Source organism: Aethalodelphis obliquidens, unplaced genomic scaffold, assembly GCF_003676395.1.
Source record: "Aethalodelphis obliquidens isolate GAN/ISIS:26980383/991018 unplaced genomic scaffold, ASM367639v1 scaffold26, whole genome shotgun sequence".
Classification (NCBI taxonomy): Eukaryota; Metazoa; Chordata; class Mammalia; order Artiodactyla; family Delphinidae; genus Aethalodelphis; species Aethalodelphis obliquidens.
Window position 1 is genome coordinate 11,742,083 of NW_020837970.1, and position 17,272 is coordinate 11,759,354.

A 17,272-nucleotide genomic window follows, 5' to 3' on the forward strand; every position below is an offset into this window, starting at 1 on the left:
GAATCAGCCTTGGAGCACCTCACCCATTTGGATGAAGGAGTGGGGGTGGGATGGGCAGCCTTTTCAGCACAGAGAAGCCCTGAGTGCCACTCAGACCATCCCACTTTTCCTGGGCTCCTGGCCTGTGCCCCACTATGTGTCTACACCACAGTCCCTAAGTGAGGGGTCGTTAGTGCTTGGTAGATGAAGAAACTGAGCTCAGGGTCCAAGGCTGCGGGTGGGATGTGCTGAATGCCAGGTGATGAGTTGGATTATTCTTAGGGAGGCCGTGGAGGGCCATGGGAGATTCCTAAGCATCAGTAGGTTACCTGGGCAATGTCTGGGGCAGCTTATTGCAGGGGACGAGAGCGGAGGCTAGAGACAGTGTAGAGGCTGTTGGAGCAATGTTTTTTTTTGGCCATGCCGCACAGCATGCGGGATCTTAGTTCCCCAACTAGGGCTCGAACCCGCACCCCCTGCCGTGGAAGTGCTGAGTCCCAACCACAGGGAATTCCCTGTTGGAGCAATCTTGAGGGGCTATGAGGCAGACCTGGGCCTGGGCGAGAGCTGGAAAGGCCTGGGCGATGGGGCTGGGCTGATGGGAGGTGCGGAAGATGTAAACAGTAAGGGATCTTAAAGACCATCTACCCAACCCACTTGTTTTACACAAGAAAACTGAGGCCCAAAGAGGGAAAGGGGATTGTGCAAGGGCAAACAAGAGGTAAAAGGTAGAACCAAGCTAGAAAGACCCTGAAAAGTTCAAGGACACCCCACCCCGATTAAACACTGAGCCGAGTTTCCTCCTATAATTGACCCTTCTTCCCCTGGGATCAAGCCCCACCTGAGGTTACCAGGGGTCCCAGTAAGACCCAGCTCAGCTTCTGTCTCACTGTGAGCCCCCGGGGCCTCTCCTCCTCTTCCCTGGGCCACAGTTGCTCATCTGTGAAATGAGGCCATTGGACCAGCTGACCGCATTGGCCCCTATCTGCTCTATGTGCCCAGAGGAAGACAAGGCTAGGGCTTCTTCCTCACTCTGGTCCCCCACCCCCTAGTCCAGCATGAAACTGACACGCGGGTGAGGCTGGCCTCTTGGGGCTTACATGCCTGGGGAGGCAACATGATCTGTAAAGGATCCCTGACCCTCTCCTTTTGAACCCCAAAGAGGGCATCTCCGTCATGTGGGGACCACAGGGGGATTAGCCACTCTGAGATGGGAGGCTGCGGAGGCGGCCAGGACACCTGGGGGAAAGAGGAAGAGAAGGAAGCGGGAGAGGGAGGGCCTCCGGGCCTCAAGGGGGAAGAACAGAGTGTCTGGGAAGGGCCCTGCGGGGGGTCCTGCAGTGGGAAGGAGCCTAGCCTCGCTGCTTCACTCCTTCGGAGGAGTGTGGGACATGCCACTTTCTGGCTGTAAGTTTCTGAGTACGTGACCAAGTTAAGGTGAGCTAATCCGGGGGCCAGGCCAGAAGCAGGGGGATGCATGGGCCAGGAACCTGGGAGGAGGGGAAGGAGAGGTGTGGTTGGCCTGGAGAAAAGAAGAGGGAGGCAGAAGCAAAGGAGTCAGGGTCCCTGCCTGAGAGCTATGCAGGCAGGAAGAGTGTGGGGGGGACTTGGTTTTTGTTTTCGTTTTTTTAAATTTATTTTTTATTTATTTATTTTTGGTTGCGTTGAGTCTTCGTTGCTGCACGCGGTCTTTCTCTAGTTGCGGTGAGCGGGGGCTACTCTTCGTTGCGGTACGCGGGCTTCTCATTGCAGTGGCTTCTCTTGTTGTGGAGCACGGGCTCTAGGCACACGGGTATCAGTAGTTGTGGCTCACGGGCTCTACAGCGCAGGCTCAGTAGTTGTGGCGCACGGGCTTAGTTGCTCCGTGGCATGTGGGATCTTCCCGGACCAGGGCTCGAACGCATGTCCCCTGCATTGGTAGGTGGATTCCGGACCACTGTACCACCAGGGAAGTCCTGTGTGGGGGACTTTGAATGATGCCTGGTCCCTGATGAGTCACTGTCTGGTGTCACATACAGCCCCAGACACAAGGAGACCTGGCATGGAGGGGCAGAAAGCATAAATTTGGAGCAGAGCGAGGCCTAGATTTCAGACCTTTCCACTCACTAGTTGTGTGGCCCTGGGCTGGTCTCTTGGCCTCTCTGAGCCTCTGATTCTAGAAGGGAATAGCAGTTGTTTCATCCTTACTGGCAGGCTGTGAGATCAGATGTCAGTCTTACCCCAGACCCTCCCACTCCCCTTGCTGGTCAAATGCCACTTCTTCACCCAAGCACGCCACCCCCCAGGCCTTGGGAGTGGCATTATTCCTCAGTCTCCCACACCACCACAGTCCCTGGGGCTACAGGAAGCCTTCTGGGAGTGCCCCAGTCCCTCTAAAGGGGTTGGAGCCAATCCAGGGCCTGTGCAGTGAGGGGACCAAATGGGAGGCTGGGGTAGGGAGTGCAAGGACCCTCCCAAACCTGCTTCACCACCGTGTTCCCCCCACTCTCTGATGGGATATTTGCAACTCCCTCCCCTTTTTCTAAGCTCAGGCCCTGCTTGTCTGTTCCACAACAAGGAGTGAATGTTATTTAAAAGGAGATCAGGAGATTTGCCTTAAATAGGCATGGAGTGCAGTGCCAGGGCCCAGGGTGCAGGGCGGGGGAGGAGGCCACCCTGGGTGTTGGAGAGAAAGGACTGGAGCTGAACAGAGAGAACACCCTCCCTAAGGGTGTGCACAGCCCTTCACAGTTTACCCAGATTAGTCCTGGGCTGTGGTGGATCGGTTACACGGGGCTTATTCCCACCCTACCCCCATTCTGAGGATGGGGAAACTGAGGCCTAGCTTAGGGAACTGACGGGTGTGCTAGTTGCCAGGTGGCATCTGAGGAGGATGCCATGGTCTTTCTGCTTCAGTCCCCAGGAGCTGGGGCCTCCTGCAGCAGGGAGGAGGCCCCTGCAGGGTTGGGGGGTAGGTCTTGAGGCCTCCCCCTGACACCTACCCCCACCACCAGGTCCCAGGCCTTTGGCTCCTGCCCCTGGGTTGCCCCTGCTTGCCCTCCCAGCCCCAGCTTGTAACTGGACGCCCTCCTCACTCGACACCTTCCCAGGTGAGCTGGGGCTCTGCTTACTGAACCCAACACCAGCTGGGGGAGGGGAGTGAGGGGGCACCCCTGGCGCGGGCATCTGCCGGGAGGCTGCGAGGCTGCAGGAGGGAGCTGGAGGTGGTGGGAGTCCAAGGAGTGGAAGGTGGGCTGACTATCAGCCTCCTCCCCGCAGGGCTAGTCTGGCACCCGGGTTCACTGCCCCATTCAGGGTCTCCTACCAAGCCCCTCCCCTTCCATCTCATCCCCTCCCAGCCATTTATGTCTCAGCAGGTGATGCTCTTGGAATCCTAAAGAAATGGAGTCTTGAGTGTGGGGTTTCAGGAACAAAGCTAGGGGAAAGGAAGCAGCGCCTGCTTCCTCCTTTTTGCAAAGGTCCTGAACACCAAGGTGAGGCTTCAGACACCTGGGTGCCATCCTGGCTCTGCCATTTACAGCCCTGTGACCTTGAGCTGCCCACCTTCTGTGAGCCTCCTCTGTAAACTAGGTCTAAAGATCCCCTTCACAGAGTCATCAAAGACGCTCAGATAAGAAGGTGGACAGAGGCAAGAAGAGGGGCAGTTATGATACACACAGTCACCGACCAGGGCTGGGACTCAAGTTTGTTTTGGGAAGGAGAGGGGACAAGACCTCATTCTCCCCTTCCCCTTAGAGGCTGGGCACAGCCTGGGTCCTCCAGGAGGGAAGACTGAAAGAGAGTTTACTCTGGGCTCCTGCTAATTCTCTTTGTTATTCTCTGGCCACCCTAGAGGCTGGGGGACAGGGGGAGGGAGAGATGAGGAGGGTTGCAGGGTGGCCTCTTCAGGTAAGTGCAATAAAGGCCAATAGGAACTAACCATGAGGGTTTACCACATGCCTGTCCCCACCCCAGCTCTTTACCTGTCCTAACTCCATGGCTAATGATGAAATTTGGGCTGAGGTTTTAGGCAGCATGTCCAAGGTTACACAGCAAGTGGTGGAGCCAGTATCTGGCTTCATTGCCCTCTGCTGACCTTGCAAATATCCCAGGACCCTGGGACTTGGGTTCCAGACCCAGCCTGCAGGGTTACCTTGGCCAAGTCACCTAACCTTACAGGGGATTAGTTTCATTTCCCCATAAGGTGGGGATAATGTCCCACTCTCCTCTTGGGGTTATTGTGGAAAAACAAGGGGGCTAATGAACTCAAACCATGAGACACTCAACAGATACCTGGTACTAGCTTCTCAACAAAGAAGCTTCCCTATGCCTACTGGCCGCCCCAGCTCCTGAGGTGGCCCACCCAGGCAGAGACTGGAAGACAAAGAACCCGACAGGTCTCTGGGCAGAGACCGACTGACAATTTGGCGCCACCTAGTGGTGTCTGGTGTGCGGTGCTTGGGGAGCAGAAGGCCCACTACTCTGGGATGCAGCGGTCTGAGCACCACCATTGGCCCTGTAGGGGTGAGCAAACTGTGCCAGGATCTCAGGAAGGAGCAGATCATGCCTCGCTAAACCCTCCCCATGCCTCCAACTGAGGGTAGGGTGAAGGTGGGCCCTCCACCAGTCCCTCTGTCTCAGCCCCACCTCTTACTCCCTTTGGACAGCTCTGTGAACACCAAGTGGAGTGCACAGGGTTCCAGTTCCAGCTCTGCCACTGCCTAGCTCCCCAGGCCTCAGCTACCTCCTCTGCAAAATGGGAGTAAAAATTCCCACCTCTCAGGGGATGGCACTGTCCCTGAATTCTTTAAATATCAAACATTTTATGAAGTGTCTCCTTTCTAAAGTAATTGTGCTCAGTGCTTTGGTGCACAAAGACATCTAAGCCAGGTCTCTTGCTACTGTGGGGTCTCCAGTGTCTAGCCAGCACCTGGATAAATATTTGTGAAATGAATGAATGAATAAATGAACGCACAAGACGGGCAGGAGGTCTCCTTTATCCCAGTGTGACAGGATATTACTGAGGATGTTCTCTTGGTTCTGTCGGTCCTTATCCCTCCACCCCGCCCCCAAATTCTAAGTGGGCTCACCAGGCTTCTTTGTCTCGAATCTGGAAGCTATCTGAGGACACAGTGTTTCCTGGCTTTTGCATCCTAGGTCCACTTCCTTGAGGGGATTATGTTGGGGGTAAGGAGAATCAGGGAGGAAGGTCTCCAAGACAGGGGAGGGTCCAGTGATCAGAGGGTCCCCTGGGAGTACCACAGGGAGATGCAGGGTTCCAGAGGGCATGGTGTGAGGCCCCCAGAGAGGTTATGGCTCTGGGAAAGCCCTCCCCCACCCTGCCCCTGGGCCTGGGCAGAGTTATAGCCTGTGGATGCTGGTCACTGTGGGTGTCAGCAGCTACCATGAGGCCCTGGAGCTGAGAGGCCTGCTCCTATGAGGCCTACTCCTGCCTGTATGACCCTGAGGGTGGGGAGCCCCCAATCCTGACTGAGATAGGGGTTTCCCTACACCCCCCAGGGATTCAGGTTTAAAGTTAGATTAAATGAGATGCCAAGAAAATAAAGAACTGGGAGGTTCCTTGCACACCTCCCTCATGAGGCAGTCTACTCTCATGATCTGGCCTGAGGGGCAGGGATGTCTGGAGCTCCCCCTCCTATGAACATGTTTGCCCTCCTCCAGGGGCCTTCAGGAGAGCATCCTCACCTTGAGAGAGGATTGCTAAGGACAGGACTTTCTGGTGCCCAGACGGTCTCATGAGGAAGACATCTTTAAGCAGGGTGAGTTCATCTGAGAGCAGGGAAAGCTGAAATCAGTCCCTGGGGAAGGGAAAGGGGCTGGAGGTGGTGGGGATGCCTCAGCAGTGTAAGTTGAGGGGTGCGGTCAGAGAGGAGAGTCCCAGGAGAGTGTACAGAAGAAATAACTGCATCTCCAAGACATCTTCAAGAGCCTGGCTCTGGAGGATGATGGGGGATTCATCTCTGGGCAGAAGCCCTGGTCCTTCTTGCACCCTGAGAGCATATTCAGCCTCTTGTCAGTGGCTGCAGGCTCTGCAGGAGACCAAGCTCAACCAGAGACATGCCCACCTGTGTAGCTCAGGACTCCTTCCCTGGTGGCTGTGCTCGCTGTCCAGGGGTGGCCACAGAGGTCCTCCTGGCCAGCTGCTCCCAGCTCCACCTTCAGTGACTAGCCTCCCTGGTTCCCACTGGTTCCCAAGCCTGGGTTTCTGGGCTTCATATCAGTTCTTTGCGCTAGGCTTCTGTTCTGCCACCTTCCTTTCCCGCTCAAGTTATCTTGACTTGGGAACACCCTGATCCTTGAATGGTACCGCATTTAAAAGCCCCCATGGTTGCCCACTTGTGTGTGTGGGGTCACCCTGATGGGCTTGGCTTCTCCTAAGACTGTCTTGTATTTGGGGCAGAGGAAAGGGTTCATGCCACAGAAAAACAGTTGACTCCTCAGGGTCAGGAAGGGTGGTGGCAAGTGCAAGGCAGGCAGGGGTCATCCAGGGGGCCCGGCTGGCACCCCTCTAAGCCCCCACATCTTGTTTGCCAAAGGAGCCAGTGTAGGAACAGGCAGGACTGTGCTCTACGGACACCACGGTGATGATAACCATTAGTCATCATAAATTTTATTTATTTATTTTGGCTGCGTTGGGTCTTCGTTGCTGCACGTGGGCTTTCTCTAGTTGCGGCGAGCGGGGGCTACTCTTCGTTGTGGTGCGCGGGGTTCTCATTGCAGTGGCTTCTCTTGTTGTGGAGCACAGGCCCTAGGCGCACAGGCTTCAGTAGTTGCGGCACATGGGCTCAGTAGTCGTGGCGCACGGGCTTAGTTGCTCCGCGGCATGTGGGATCTTCCTGGACCAGGGCTCGAACCCGTGTCCCCTGCATTGGTAGGCGGATTCTAAACCACTGCGCCACCAGGGAAGTCCCATAAATGTTAATAAACAGCTACTGATTGACCTCCTGCCATGTGGCTGGCCTTTCTCCCAACAAACCTATGTGGATGTCAGTTACCACCTGCACTTTATAGGTAAGGAAACCCTCTCAGAGAGGTTGTGTAACATGCCTAAAGTTGCACAGCTGGTGAGTGGTAAAACCAGGATGGAAAGCCAGGTCTCCCCCCAATCTATAACCATCAGTCAAATTCTCCACAGGCTGTGCCTCCTCCACGAAGCCCACCGTGAATGTCTGAGGCCCTGTAGCCCCTCTGAAACACCATGGCACTGAGCCCCCATTTAAGCAGACACTCCCTGAGCACCCAATCTTTGTGTGCTGGAGCCTCTGCTGGCTTTTGGGAGACAAAGACAAACACCTTCAAGCACCCGAGATTTCACATCCCCTAGCAACCAGCATGGTTTCCGCCTTCTTAAGCTCTCCCACCATTGGCAATTTTACATTTAACTAACCATTGCTCTCCAGAGCTGCCACTGCACGCTTCCACTATAACCTGTATTTATCAGCCAGAACTGATAACCTTTTCACTCATGAGCAGTGAACCTTAATAGTCTTTGCCAGCCTATGAGGGCCCCTGAGCAATTTACGTATCAGCTGAAGCTATGATGGTCAGAACATCCAAGCTGGAGCCCCAGTAAGGCACAAAGTGAGAAAGTTTCAACCGAGGCCCCCGGCATTTGGACGTTGTGACAGGCCCATTTCCCATCGTGTGAATTCTCTAGTGTGTCCTTGTCAGACTGTTGGGTGACGGCAATTCGCTATGAGTCACCAACCTCAGGTAACTCAGCTTTGCCAAATAACCAGTGATACTAACAAAAGCTCATATAAGGGTGCTCTGAGCTCAGCCATCAAGGCGTTAACAGACACCTCTGTGTGACCAGGTATGCGGGGTGGGGTAGGGGTAGCACCCCGGAAAGGGTCAGCCAGTGCCCCACGTAGGGGTTCTTAAAGGGACCATAAGACTCAACTCACAGTCCTCACACAGTTCACAGGTTTATTTGTCCAAAATAAATACAGTCTGAGAACATCCATTTCAATACTCCTACACACGACTTCTTCACCAAAAGAGCAGCGTAAGATACAGACACACGGTTCGCAGTGCATGTTCTCAGGTTAGGCTCAGGAGGGTGTTTGCCCTGGCTTGTGCTGGGCTGGGTCTAGCTGTGAAGATCCCCCCGCCCCCAGCAAGGTTCCCTTCTCTGCTTGGGACCTGAGTCCCCTGCCAGGACCCCTACAGCCTGTTCCTGCTCCTGGAGGACCTGCCACCTCTCCTCTCTGCAGCCTAAAGAGAGCGGCATTCACAACCGTGTGGCCCTGTGGCCAGCCCCTCGCAGAGAGCTCTGTCCTATAACACCAGCTACTGCTGCAGGCCCATTGCCGACTCCTGACCCCAGAAGCAGCTCACCCCGGGCAAGGGGAAAAACTGGGGCACAGCTGGCAAATGGATGGGAAGCACTCTCTCCTGAGCCCTGCCAGGAGACTGAGAGCCCCTGATGAAGGGAGAAAGGGACATTCACTACCCTCCCCCAGGTATCCCCTGGGGCCTGGCCCACCAGGGAGCAGGAAGAGGGGGAGACCACCCTTTGTCCTCTCTTTGCAGATCAAAGGTTCGGGTCCACGTTCTCCTGGTCTGAGGCTGCCTCATCGTCATCTGGGGACTCCTATATCAGAGCCAGAGAAACCCAGTCATGGGCTTGTGCCACCCCCGGGTCATAGCCTGGGGGCCAGCATCTCCTTCCTCTCAGCCCTGCTGCCAACGGAGCCAGAGGAGGCTCTGCCACCCCCTCCCCATGGTCCTTTGGCCTTCCCTCTGTCCTAGCTCCCAGGCTGCCCACGGCCACATGGCCCACCATTGGGTGACTCCCTCTTACCAGGCTGAGGCCCCTGTCCTGCCGCAGGGTAGCATAGAAGCTCAGCACACGGGGGTCACAGCGAATCACCATGGGGTCAAAGTCCAACACACATAGGCCCTGCAGGCTGCGGGCCCGGGAAAGGGCCACATAGGCCTGGCCGCTGGCAAACACACGGCCCAGAGAGATCTCCACGCAATCCAGGGACATGCCCTGGGGGATGGAGGGACAGGGATGGAGCCAGCTCAGCCTGAATTCACTTGTGCCCAGGAACCTGACCCCACCTCCACCAGCCCAGCTACTGCCCCTGATCTCCTTGCCCAGTCCAGAGATTCTGAGTCAGAGAGACAGGATGATGGGTGTCTGAGTAGGGGGGTGTCCAGGAAATACAGATCCAAGATAAGAGTAGAGGGATAAGGGTGAAAGAGCTCAGGTCTGGGTCAGACAGGCATAGAAATGAATCTTGGCTCTGCAGGGCACTAGCTGTGTGACCTTGGACAAGTTACTTAACCTCCCTGAGCCTTGGTTTCCTCTTCTGTAAAACAAGAACAATTATTACAACTATACCTCCTACAGTTGTCGTAATATGTTAAAATTAACATATCCAATAGTGGCTCAGAAAATGGCAGGGCCCGAGATGACAGAGGGGAAGTGTATGTGTCTAGGAAAGAGAGAGGAAGTGGGATGGGAAATGCACGAAAGAAAGGTTTATTCTACAGCTGGTCTGGAACTTTCCATCCAGGGCAAGTTCAACCCTCACAAAGCCTCTAAGACCCCCCCGCCCTTCAACATGCCCCAGGCCTATCCTGCCCCCGTCCCCACACTCACCTGGCTCTTGTGGATGGATATGGCCCAGGCCAGCTGGAGGGGCAGCTGCTGCCGGCTGAGAAGCCGGCCCCCAGTGGCCTGCACCATCCAGCGGTCTGCACGGATGACCTCGGTGACTCCACACAGGAACCGCACCTGGGGCAGCCCTGAGGGAGGCGTGGAGAAGTCCCACCTTTCAGTCCCGCTCCAGGGCTCCAAGGTGAGGACAGGCCTCACCTTTCCATGCTAGCCTTTTCCTCTGCACACGAACCCCAGGGCCCTGCTGCAAACCCGAGCAGTAGGACTGCTCCCCTATCACTTACCTCTCCCCTCGGCTTCAAACCCAACTACTACCCCTCGGGCACCATTTACCAGGCCCCGAGACACTGCCAAGTTCTTCACCAGCATCACCTGCGAGAGAAGGAAAACTGGAGGCATGGACAGCAGGGCATCCCTACGCCTGGCCTCAGCTCCAGGGGTCGCTTCGGCAGATCTCTGAGGCTGGGGTCTGTCACGGAGGGGCACTGAGTCTGCTGGGGCCCCTGCGACAAACTGCTTTATTTCCTTAGGTCTCAGTTTCCCCTTGTGCCAAAGGGGAATGACATTTGCTCAGTTTGCCTCAGAAGGAGGGGGTAAAGAACAATAAGGTGACAGGGCACAATGACCATGTCTATTAGAGGGAATGTGTATGGACCTCAATCTTGAGGGATAACCCTCTTCCAACCACTGTGCCTGCATTTCCCCCTAGGTGCCCTTTGGAACCTGAGAAAAGGATCCCACCCTCACCATTGTGGAAGGAAGGAGGATGCTCACAGTAGAGGCTACACTACAGAAGACAACTGAGTGCGGTAGGTATTTTACTCTGAATTTAGAGATGGGGAAACCCAGCTTCAGCAAAGGAAAAGGATTTGTCTAAAGCAACACTGCCTGGAGCTTCAGGTGGAGGAAGAGGAGGGCAGTGGAAAATGGAAAGCAGGAAGGTGACTGGGAACAGGAGGGAAGAAGTTTGCTATGGTCACATCTGGGCCCTCTGGCTGTGGAGCAGCCCGTGCAGAGGGGCTAGGATCAGGGAGGCCGATGCTCACAGGGTCTAGGCCCTGCTTCCCACTCACCTGAGCCCCCAGCTTTAGCTGAAGGAGCTGGCTAACGGGACATTGGGCATCCAGGGTCCGGGCTTGCTCAGGGTCACTGTCCATGGCCTCAAAGCTGTGTACCTCACCTGGGAAAAGAGAGTTGGGCAAACAGATTACAAGTCACTGACTTGTGGCTCAATTTCCGAAAAAACACATATTAGACCAGGGCATGGAGAGAGGTAGTGAGCACAGCTCAAACCTAGCTGGGGCTTTGGAATCAGAGGCCTGGGTCCAAGTCTCATTTTTAGTGTTTACTGGCTGAATGACTTTGACCCAGGAAAGGTCACATCTCTCAAAGACACAATTACATCTGCAAATGTAAGGGACTTTATGGTCACAGGGGCTGGGACCGAGATATCTAAATGACACCAAGGGCCCAGGCTGCCTGGGGGGCCATGCCTGCCTGATGGCCTCTCCCAGCTGGTCTGGCCCAGCCCCAGCTCCCTGCTCACCTGGTAGTTTCTGCAGCTGCCTCTCGTTGGTAAGGGCCACATCATCCTGGTGGGTGCAGAGCCTCGTGGCCACAATCCCATCTCGCCCCACCCTGTGGGCAGCCGTGGCCCGGAGCTGGCGGGTGACCTCATCTGAGCACCTGCAGAGGCCAGGCTATCAGGGCGGAGCCTACCTGAACACCAGGGAAGGCGGGGCACGTGGGTGATACGGCCCATGCAGCAGGCCGTGGACCAGGCTTGGGGACTGGATGGGGCACCAGGGCAAGATTTGCTGGTTCCCCAAGCTGGCCAACTTGTTCCTTCCTCACTTGGACCCCAGACATGGAGAATGAGCACGGGGGTGGTGCTTGGCTGTGATCATGGGCAGGCACCCTTCCCTGTGTCTGCCCCCAGGTTGGAGCTAGCCGCTCTCCTGAGGAAGTTAGATATGAGGAGTGAGCATAGGCCAGAGATTTAGAGACTGAGGTGAGGCTCTGATGTTGATACCCTGTAATACTGGTACCCTATAATCAGATTGGCCTCCAAGCTACAATTTTCTAGCCCCTTGCCTGCTGCCTTAGGGGAAAAAAAAAATCTAGCCTGTGTTTCTATTTTCCCCACTTCAAGCCTTCCTCCAGGGAAGCCTGGATGCTGCAGCAACTCAAGTGAGAGGAGGGGGAAGAAGTTGGGAACACCTCTCACTGCTCTACCACTCAGCCTTTCTCTTGTCCCCCACACTTGCTGGTGTATGCTGTGCACCTTCCTACCTGCCTCCTGTCCCCAGGCATAGAAAGCCCCTCACCACCACCACGTGCTTCCTTCATCCCATCCCAATCTGACCTGGGTCCCAAGACCCAGCTGCGGTCCATATCTTCTGCCCTCCTGGCCTCCTTTCCACTCCCAAGTTAGAGTACCTGTAGCATTTCAACCTTTTGTCCTAGCTGGGGTGGGATCATGTCTGCAACCTCCTCTCCCCCACCAAGTGGCCGCACAGGCTCAAAGAGTAGAAGGAACTTGGGTTTTAGAGTCAGACCTGAGTTCAAATCCTAGCTCAGCCACTTACTAGCCATGACTTTGGACAAGTCACTTCACCTCTTTGAACCCCAGTTTCTGCATCTGTAAAATGGGAGTGTTAACATCTCTGAATAACTCTTGTGTCTCCATCTGCCCATAATTCTCTGAGATGTACACTGTGCCAGGCCCTGTGCTGGATGATAGGGACCCAACCCTGGGGGAGGCTGGGCCCCAGTGCTCACAGAGTGACCATCCCCAATGGGGCCATGAAGCATTTCTCTCCCTTCTCTGGGTTCCTGTGCTCCTCTCTGACCCACGCTTGGATCCGCATCCCATGGCCCCTTCTCTATTCACCAGGGCCCACCTGCCCAGCCGCACAGCTTGCAGCAGAGAGATGAAGGTCTTGTCTGTCTGCCTCCACACCTCAGTCAGCTCCAGGGTCACTGGGACACATCTCCTCCAGCTCTTGGCCTGGTGGGGGCAAGATGGGGCGTCAGGGAGCAGAGCAGACCCCTATGGGGGTTAGGGCCAGAGGGTGAGTGCTACCTGGAAGCAGAACTGCGGGGGCTGGGATCCCTTGGTTACAGGCGGCAGCTGCAGGAAGTCCCCACAGATGATGAGCTGGATCCCTCCAAATGGCTTGTTCTGCTGCCGGACAGCTCTGGAGAGGAGCATGTGGTGCTTTAGGCGCTGGGGTGAGCGAGTTCCACACGGAAGACCACCAGAACCCAGTCCTCACTGCCCATACTGACCTGGCCACGGCCTCCAGCTTATCAAATAGGTCCGCTTCCACCATGGAGATCTCATCAATGACTAGCCGCTGGCAGTTCAGCCAGCCCTGCCGCACACCTGGCCGCTGGGCCAGGGCCACACACTGGGCCAGGGGAGCCTGACCCGAGCCAATGCCTGTGAGTGACACTATTCAGCCTGGGCTGAGATCCCAGCCCTGTCTCAACCCTGACCTCCCTTCTCTTCCCACCTGCCTGGCTTGCTCCCAGCTTAAGTCCCAGAGGCTCTCACTTACCTGCAAAGGCATGGAGGGTAGTACCTCCGATGTGGCAGGCTGCCACCCCAGTGCTGGCAGTGGCCACAGTGCCTGTGGGAGGCAGTGAGCCCAGGATACGCTTCAGCAGATAAGACTTCCCCGTCCCTGGGCAGAAGGCAAAGTCAGGGCCACTTCTCCTCCATCCTAGCACACCACTGTTCTCCCCACACCCACTCCGCCCCCCACTACCTGCACTCCCAGTGAAGAAAATGCTCTGGCCTTTCAGGACAACCCTCAGCACAGCAGCCTGTTCCCTGGAAAGCTCTGGTTTGGTGGGGGGCAAGCTCAGCTTCTTCACAGGCAGGGGCCACCTTGGGACTTCCTGGGGGGATAGGGCTGTCTCAGGGCCTCCCCACATTCCCTAGGCATTGCCCCCTCCCTTCTTGGCCTGGTAGCCCTTTGTGTCTCTGCTGGCTTCTCTCCTTGGAGCCCTTGGGCAGCCTCGGTTCACCTGGAGATCTTGCCAGTAACCACAGGGGTCCAGGTCTCTCCTTGAGGAAGGGACCGAGGCTGGATCTCCACTGACTCCTGGTGCCCTGAAGACCCCAGTGTGCAGGTCCAGATTCTCCTTCAGCTTTCTCCCCTGGGTTCCCTAACTCTCCTGGTTCTCTTACCCATCCTTCCTTCTCACTACCCTTCCTGTCACAGATGTGTCTCTCTTGCCTCAAAACACCCAAGCAAAACCCTGCCTAGCCAGGGCACCTTCTTGCCGCATCTCCTTCTTCTCACCAGCTTGTCTCAAACCTCTGTGGTCTGTGATCCATTTGTTCCAGTTCCCGAACACTGTCAGACCCACCAGACTTTGTCCCCCTATCTGATTGGACCTGTTGGCTGCCCCTACACAGCTGACCGCTTCGTTCTCTCCAAAACCTCCTCTCCTCCTCCAGGGCGACCAAGTTCCCACTTTTCTTCTGAAGCACCTTCTCTGCTTTCTCTTTTAATGTGACCTTGGCCCCCTTTTCCTAGTCTCCTTACTCAGTCTCAGGGATTGCACCATGAGAAACATGCACAATTCCCATATTCCTGTCATTCTCATAAGTCTGATGAGCATCTCGTCTGAGATAACCAGTAGCCATCTCGAATACCTCCACCATCTTCCCCCCACACTTGGGCTTTCTCGGTCTCTTCCGTCTCAGTGGCACACCCACTCCCCAAGGCGTCCCCCCTTTCCTGTCCTCACGGTGCTGGGCTTGGCCCCGGACCGGGGCTCCGTGGGCTGCTTCACCGGCGTGGAGTCCGTGACCCAGGTGGCCGCCGCGCGCCGCAGCTCCTCGGGCTGCACCGGGCTGATGGTGACGAAGTCGCGGGGCCGCGGGCCAAGCAGCTGCGTGCGGGCGGAGGCCGGCCCGGGACCCGGGGCCGCGGCCAGCTTGAGGCGCAGAGTGCGCAGGAAGCGGCGCAGGCGGTCAGGGGGGCAGTCGGAGAGCAGCAGCTGCACCGCGCCGGTCCGGGGAGCGCCGTCGGCGGGAAGCCGCAGAGTGCTGCGCCCGGACGCGGCGAAGCGCGTGAAGAGGCGCGCGGCGCGCAGGGGAAAGCACCGCGGCCGCCCCGCGGGCCCGGGCGCCTGCAGCCTCAGCATCAACTCGCGGCGCTCGTTACGACCCAGTCTCAGCTCCGCGGTGCGCAGGGCCTGGCGCCTTCGCGGCTGCCCGCCCGGGCTCAACTCCTCCACAGCAACACGGCACCGCAGCTCCGCGTCCGCGCATTCCGCTGCCACTGCCTGGGTGCCCGACAGCATCGCCACCAACTCTGCAGGTCTGCAAAAAGACCGGAGCGCAGGGGTCATCACAGGTGGTATAGAGGTCAGGACGGAGAGCCGGGTCATGGCCACAAAGGGTCCCGGGGCTGTCACTGGTAACACAAAGAGTTCACGGAGAAGGTAAAAGGGTCCTGGGGCGAACCGAAAATTCTCTTAGAAATTACTCTCCTACACAATAATTTCCAGAGCGGCGGATGGGCAGCGTCAAGTACACCCAGGGTTGCGGAACCTCGGCTGTCCGACAAGGGCCACAGAAGGGATCCCCTGAGCAGAAAAGAAGCCTGCTTCCAAGAGACCCAGGGCGGGCACGAGAATCCTGAGTCTCCCCCCCCCCCCCCCCCAGGAAGCAGGGGACGTGTGGAGGTAAGCAGGGGACTGACATGTAATCAGTGCCTTCTGTCTTCCAGGTACGTTCACTGGTTTATATGCAGCCAAGCAGGTCTCACTATTCCCCGTGTACAGAAGTGGAAAACAGGCTGAGAGAGGCCACAACGGCTGGTGGGAGTCAGGGCTTGTGTGATTCTGAAGCCCCGGCGCTTCCCATCTCCAAGGTGGGATGGGGTAGAAAATATTTGGCTAGGGAAATCGCGGAGGGACCCTGGCGTCCGGCTTTCCGTTTACCCTCCGTCTGACCCACTCGTACGCACCCTCCCGGCAGGGACCCCTTGAAGAGGCAGGCGCTCTGCCTCCCACCTCTAGGATTGGGTGAACACTCACTTGCGCCAGCACTCGGGCGAACAAGCTGAACAAGGTCGGCATGCAGTCAAAAGTAGGGACACTAGAAACTTTCAAATACTGGGTGTAGAGAATCACCCTATCACCGGCCGGATCTTTAAATTTTCCAGCCAATCAGAGACACCGGGCGTGACAACGGGAGTGTCTTTCTTTGGGTTTCAACTCGCGGGGCTTGGGCTGTACCAATAGCACGCCGGAGGAAGGAGGCTTATTGTGGTGGCGGAGCATACCAAGTCGCGCGGACTAGTGGGTGTGGTGGGAGGGGGCGGGGACTGCAGCGGGGCCGCGCGTGGTGTTGTGTCACCAATCGCGTCTTTGAAGGTTTACTTTCAGAACCATACCTCCAACGCACACTCCCTCCTCTCTAGCCTTCGCACTAAGGCTGAACTTGGCCTTGCGGAAGAGCTGCCTCTGATCCCTCTCATCTCTGTTTACACTCACTGGACCTTTGCCCATTTCTGGGCAGACCCCCCCGAAACCCTCGCGCGCGCGCGCGCACACACACACACACCCATGGCCTACTGCTGTCGCTGCCCACCCCGCCCCCAACAGCTCTTTACACGCTTATCTGTCTCTGTAACCATCGTTTTAGGCATTTGTCTTTCCCATGTGTCTGAGACCCGTCAGTGAGGAACTCTTGAGACCTGTGTACAAGGGAAGTGTGTGGGCCGCTGTCTTCGGGAATTCGCATCCCTCTCATTGAACTGAATGCTTAGGGAATTCATTTTTAATTATCTTTTTCCTCCCTCATTAAATCTTGGAATGACATAGCTAGAAGGCATCTTACAGGTGAGTCAGCCTGCTCATTTATTGAATTGCCCCCATTTTTCAAATGAGGAAACCAAGGCTCCAAGAAGTTTTACCAGATGTCACATAGCTTGTAGATAGCAAAACAAAGCCTTGAACCCAAGTCTAAGCCTGCTAGTTTAACTGCTACACCACACTGCTCCCAGGTGACTGGTCTAACTTGGTGAAGGGAGTCCAGCCCTGGACTGGAATCTCAGCTCGACAGCCAGTGCATTGCCCCAGGCCTGCCAGTCAGATGTTACTCTAAGCAAGTTTCCTTAATGTCTCAAGCCTTTGTTTCCTCATATTTAAAAATGGAGAAAGATGAAGATGTGATGATTGCACAACTCTGTGACTATACTAAAAAGCATTAAATTATTTGCTTTAAATTGTATGGTATGTGAATTATATCTCAATAGGACTGTTAGGAAAAAATCATGAGAAATATTTTTCCTCTTAAGTGTTGTCTTGACATATGAGTACTAGTGGCACAGGAAAATTTTTAATGTCACTGTGGTAGGCAGAATAATGACCCCCCGCCCCGCAAACTGCAAAGATGTCTGCATCCTAATCCCCAGATTCCTTTTGTGAATATGTTACCTTACATGGCAAAAGGGACTTTGCAGATGTGATAAATTAAGGATCTTGAGATGGGGAGATTACCCTGGGTTGTCTGGGTAGGCGCTACTAGGATTCTTATAAGGGAGGCTAGAGAGTCAGAGAAGGAGATGAGATGAGGAGGAAGCAGAAGTGTGTGTGTGTGTGTGTGTGTGTGTGTGTGTGTGTGTGTGTGTGTGT

The 17,272-nt window shown here is 55.9% G+C and overlaps 1 protein-coding gene across 3 annotated transcripts; it reads right to left on the reverse strand.

The window, feature by feature from the left end:
- Nucleotides 1-7,882: 7,882 nt before the first annotated feature.
- On the reverse strand, nt 7,883-15,775 carry PIF1 (PIF1 5'-to-3' DNA helicase). Of its 3 annotated transcripts, none has more exons than XM_027123308.1 (12): nt 15,671-15,775; nt 14,375-14,951; nt 13,174-13,516; nt 12,902-13,055; nt 12,696-12,810; nt 12,514-12,620; nt 11,157-11,296; nt 10,684-10,790; nt 9,895-9,982; nt 9,593-9,738; nt 8,786-8,977; nt 7,883-8,575 (listed from the first exon to the last, which is right to left on the reverse strand). In XM_027123308.1, exons 2-12 carry the CDS (start codon nt 14,930-14,932, stop codon nt 8,516-8,518), a joined length of 2,010 nt encoding a protein of 669 aa, XP_026979109.1. In that variant the 5' UTR covers nt 14,933-14,951; nt 15,671-15,775; the 3' UTR covers nt 7,883-8,515. The 3 variants fall into 3 exon arrangements, with proteins under 3 accessions (XP_026979109.1, XP_026979108.1, XP_026979107.1); XM_027123307.1 differs by lacking the exon at nt 15,671-15,775 and having other exon boundaries at nt 13,174-13,299; nt 13,384-13,516; nt 14,375-15,211; XM_027123306.1 differs by lacking the exon at nt 15,671-15,775 and having other exon boundaries at nt 14,375-15,212.
- Between the last annotated feature and the right edge of the window lie 1,497 nt (nt 15,776-17,272).

Coding starts and splice junctions, on each gene's coding strand:
- PIF1 (XM_027123306.1), bottom strand. CDS start 15,019: ATGACCCGGCTCTCCGTCCTGACCTCTATACCACCTGTGATGACCCCT. Junction 10,791..11,156: donor GCAGCTGCAGAAACTACCAG/GTGAGCAGGGAG, acceptor CTCTTTTCCCAG/GTGAGGTACACAGCTTTGAG. Junction 8,576..8,785: donor AGGACAGGGGCCTCAGCCTG/GTAAGAGGGAGT, acceptor GCTCTGATATAG/GAGTCCCCAGATGACGATGA.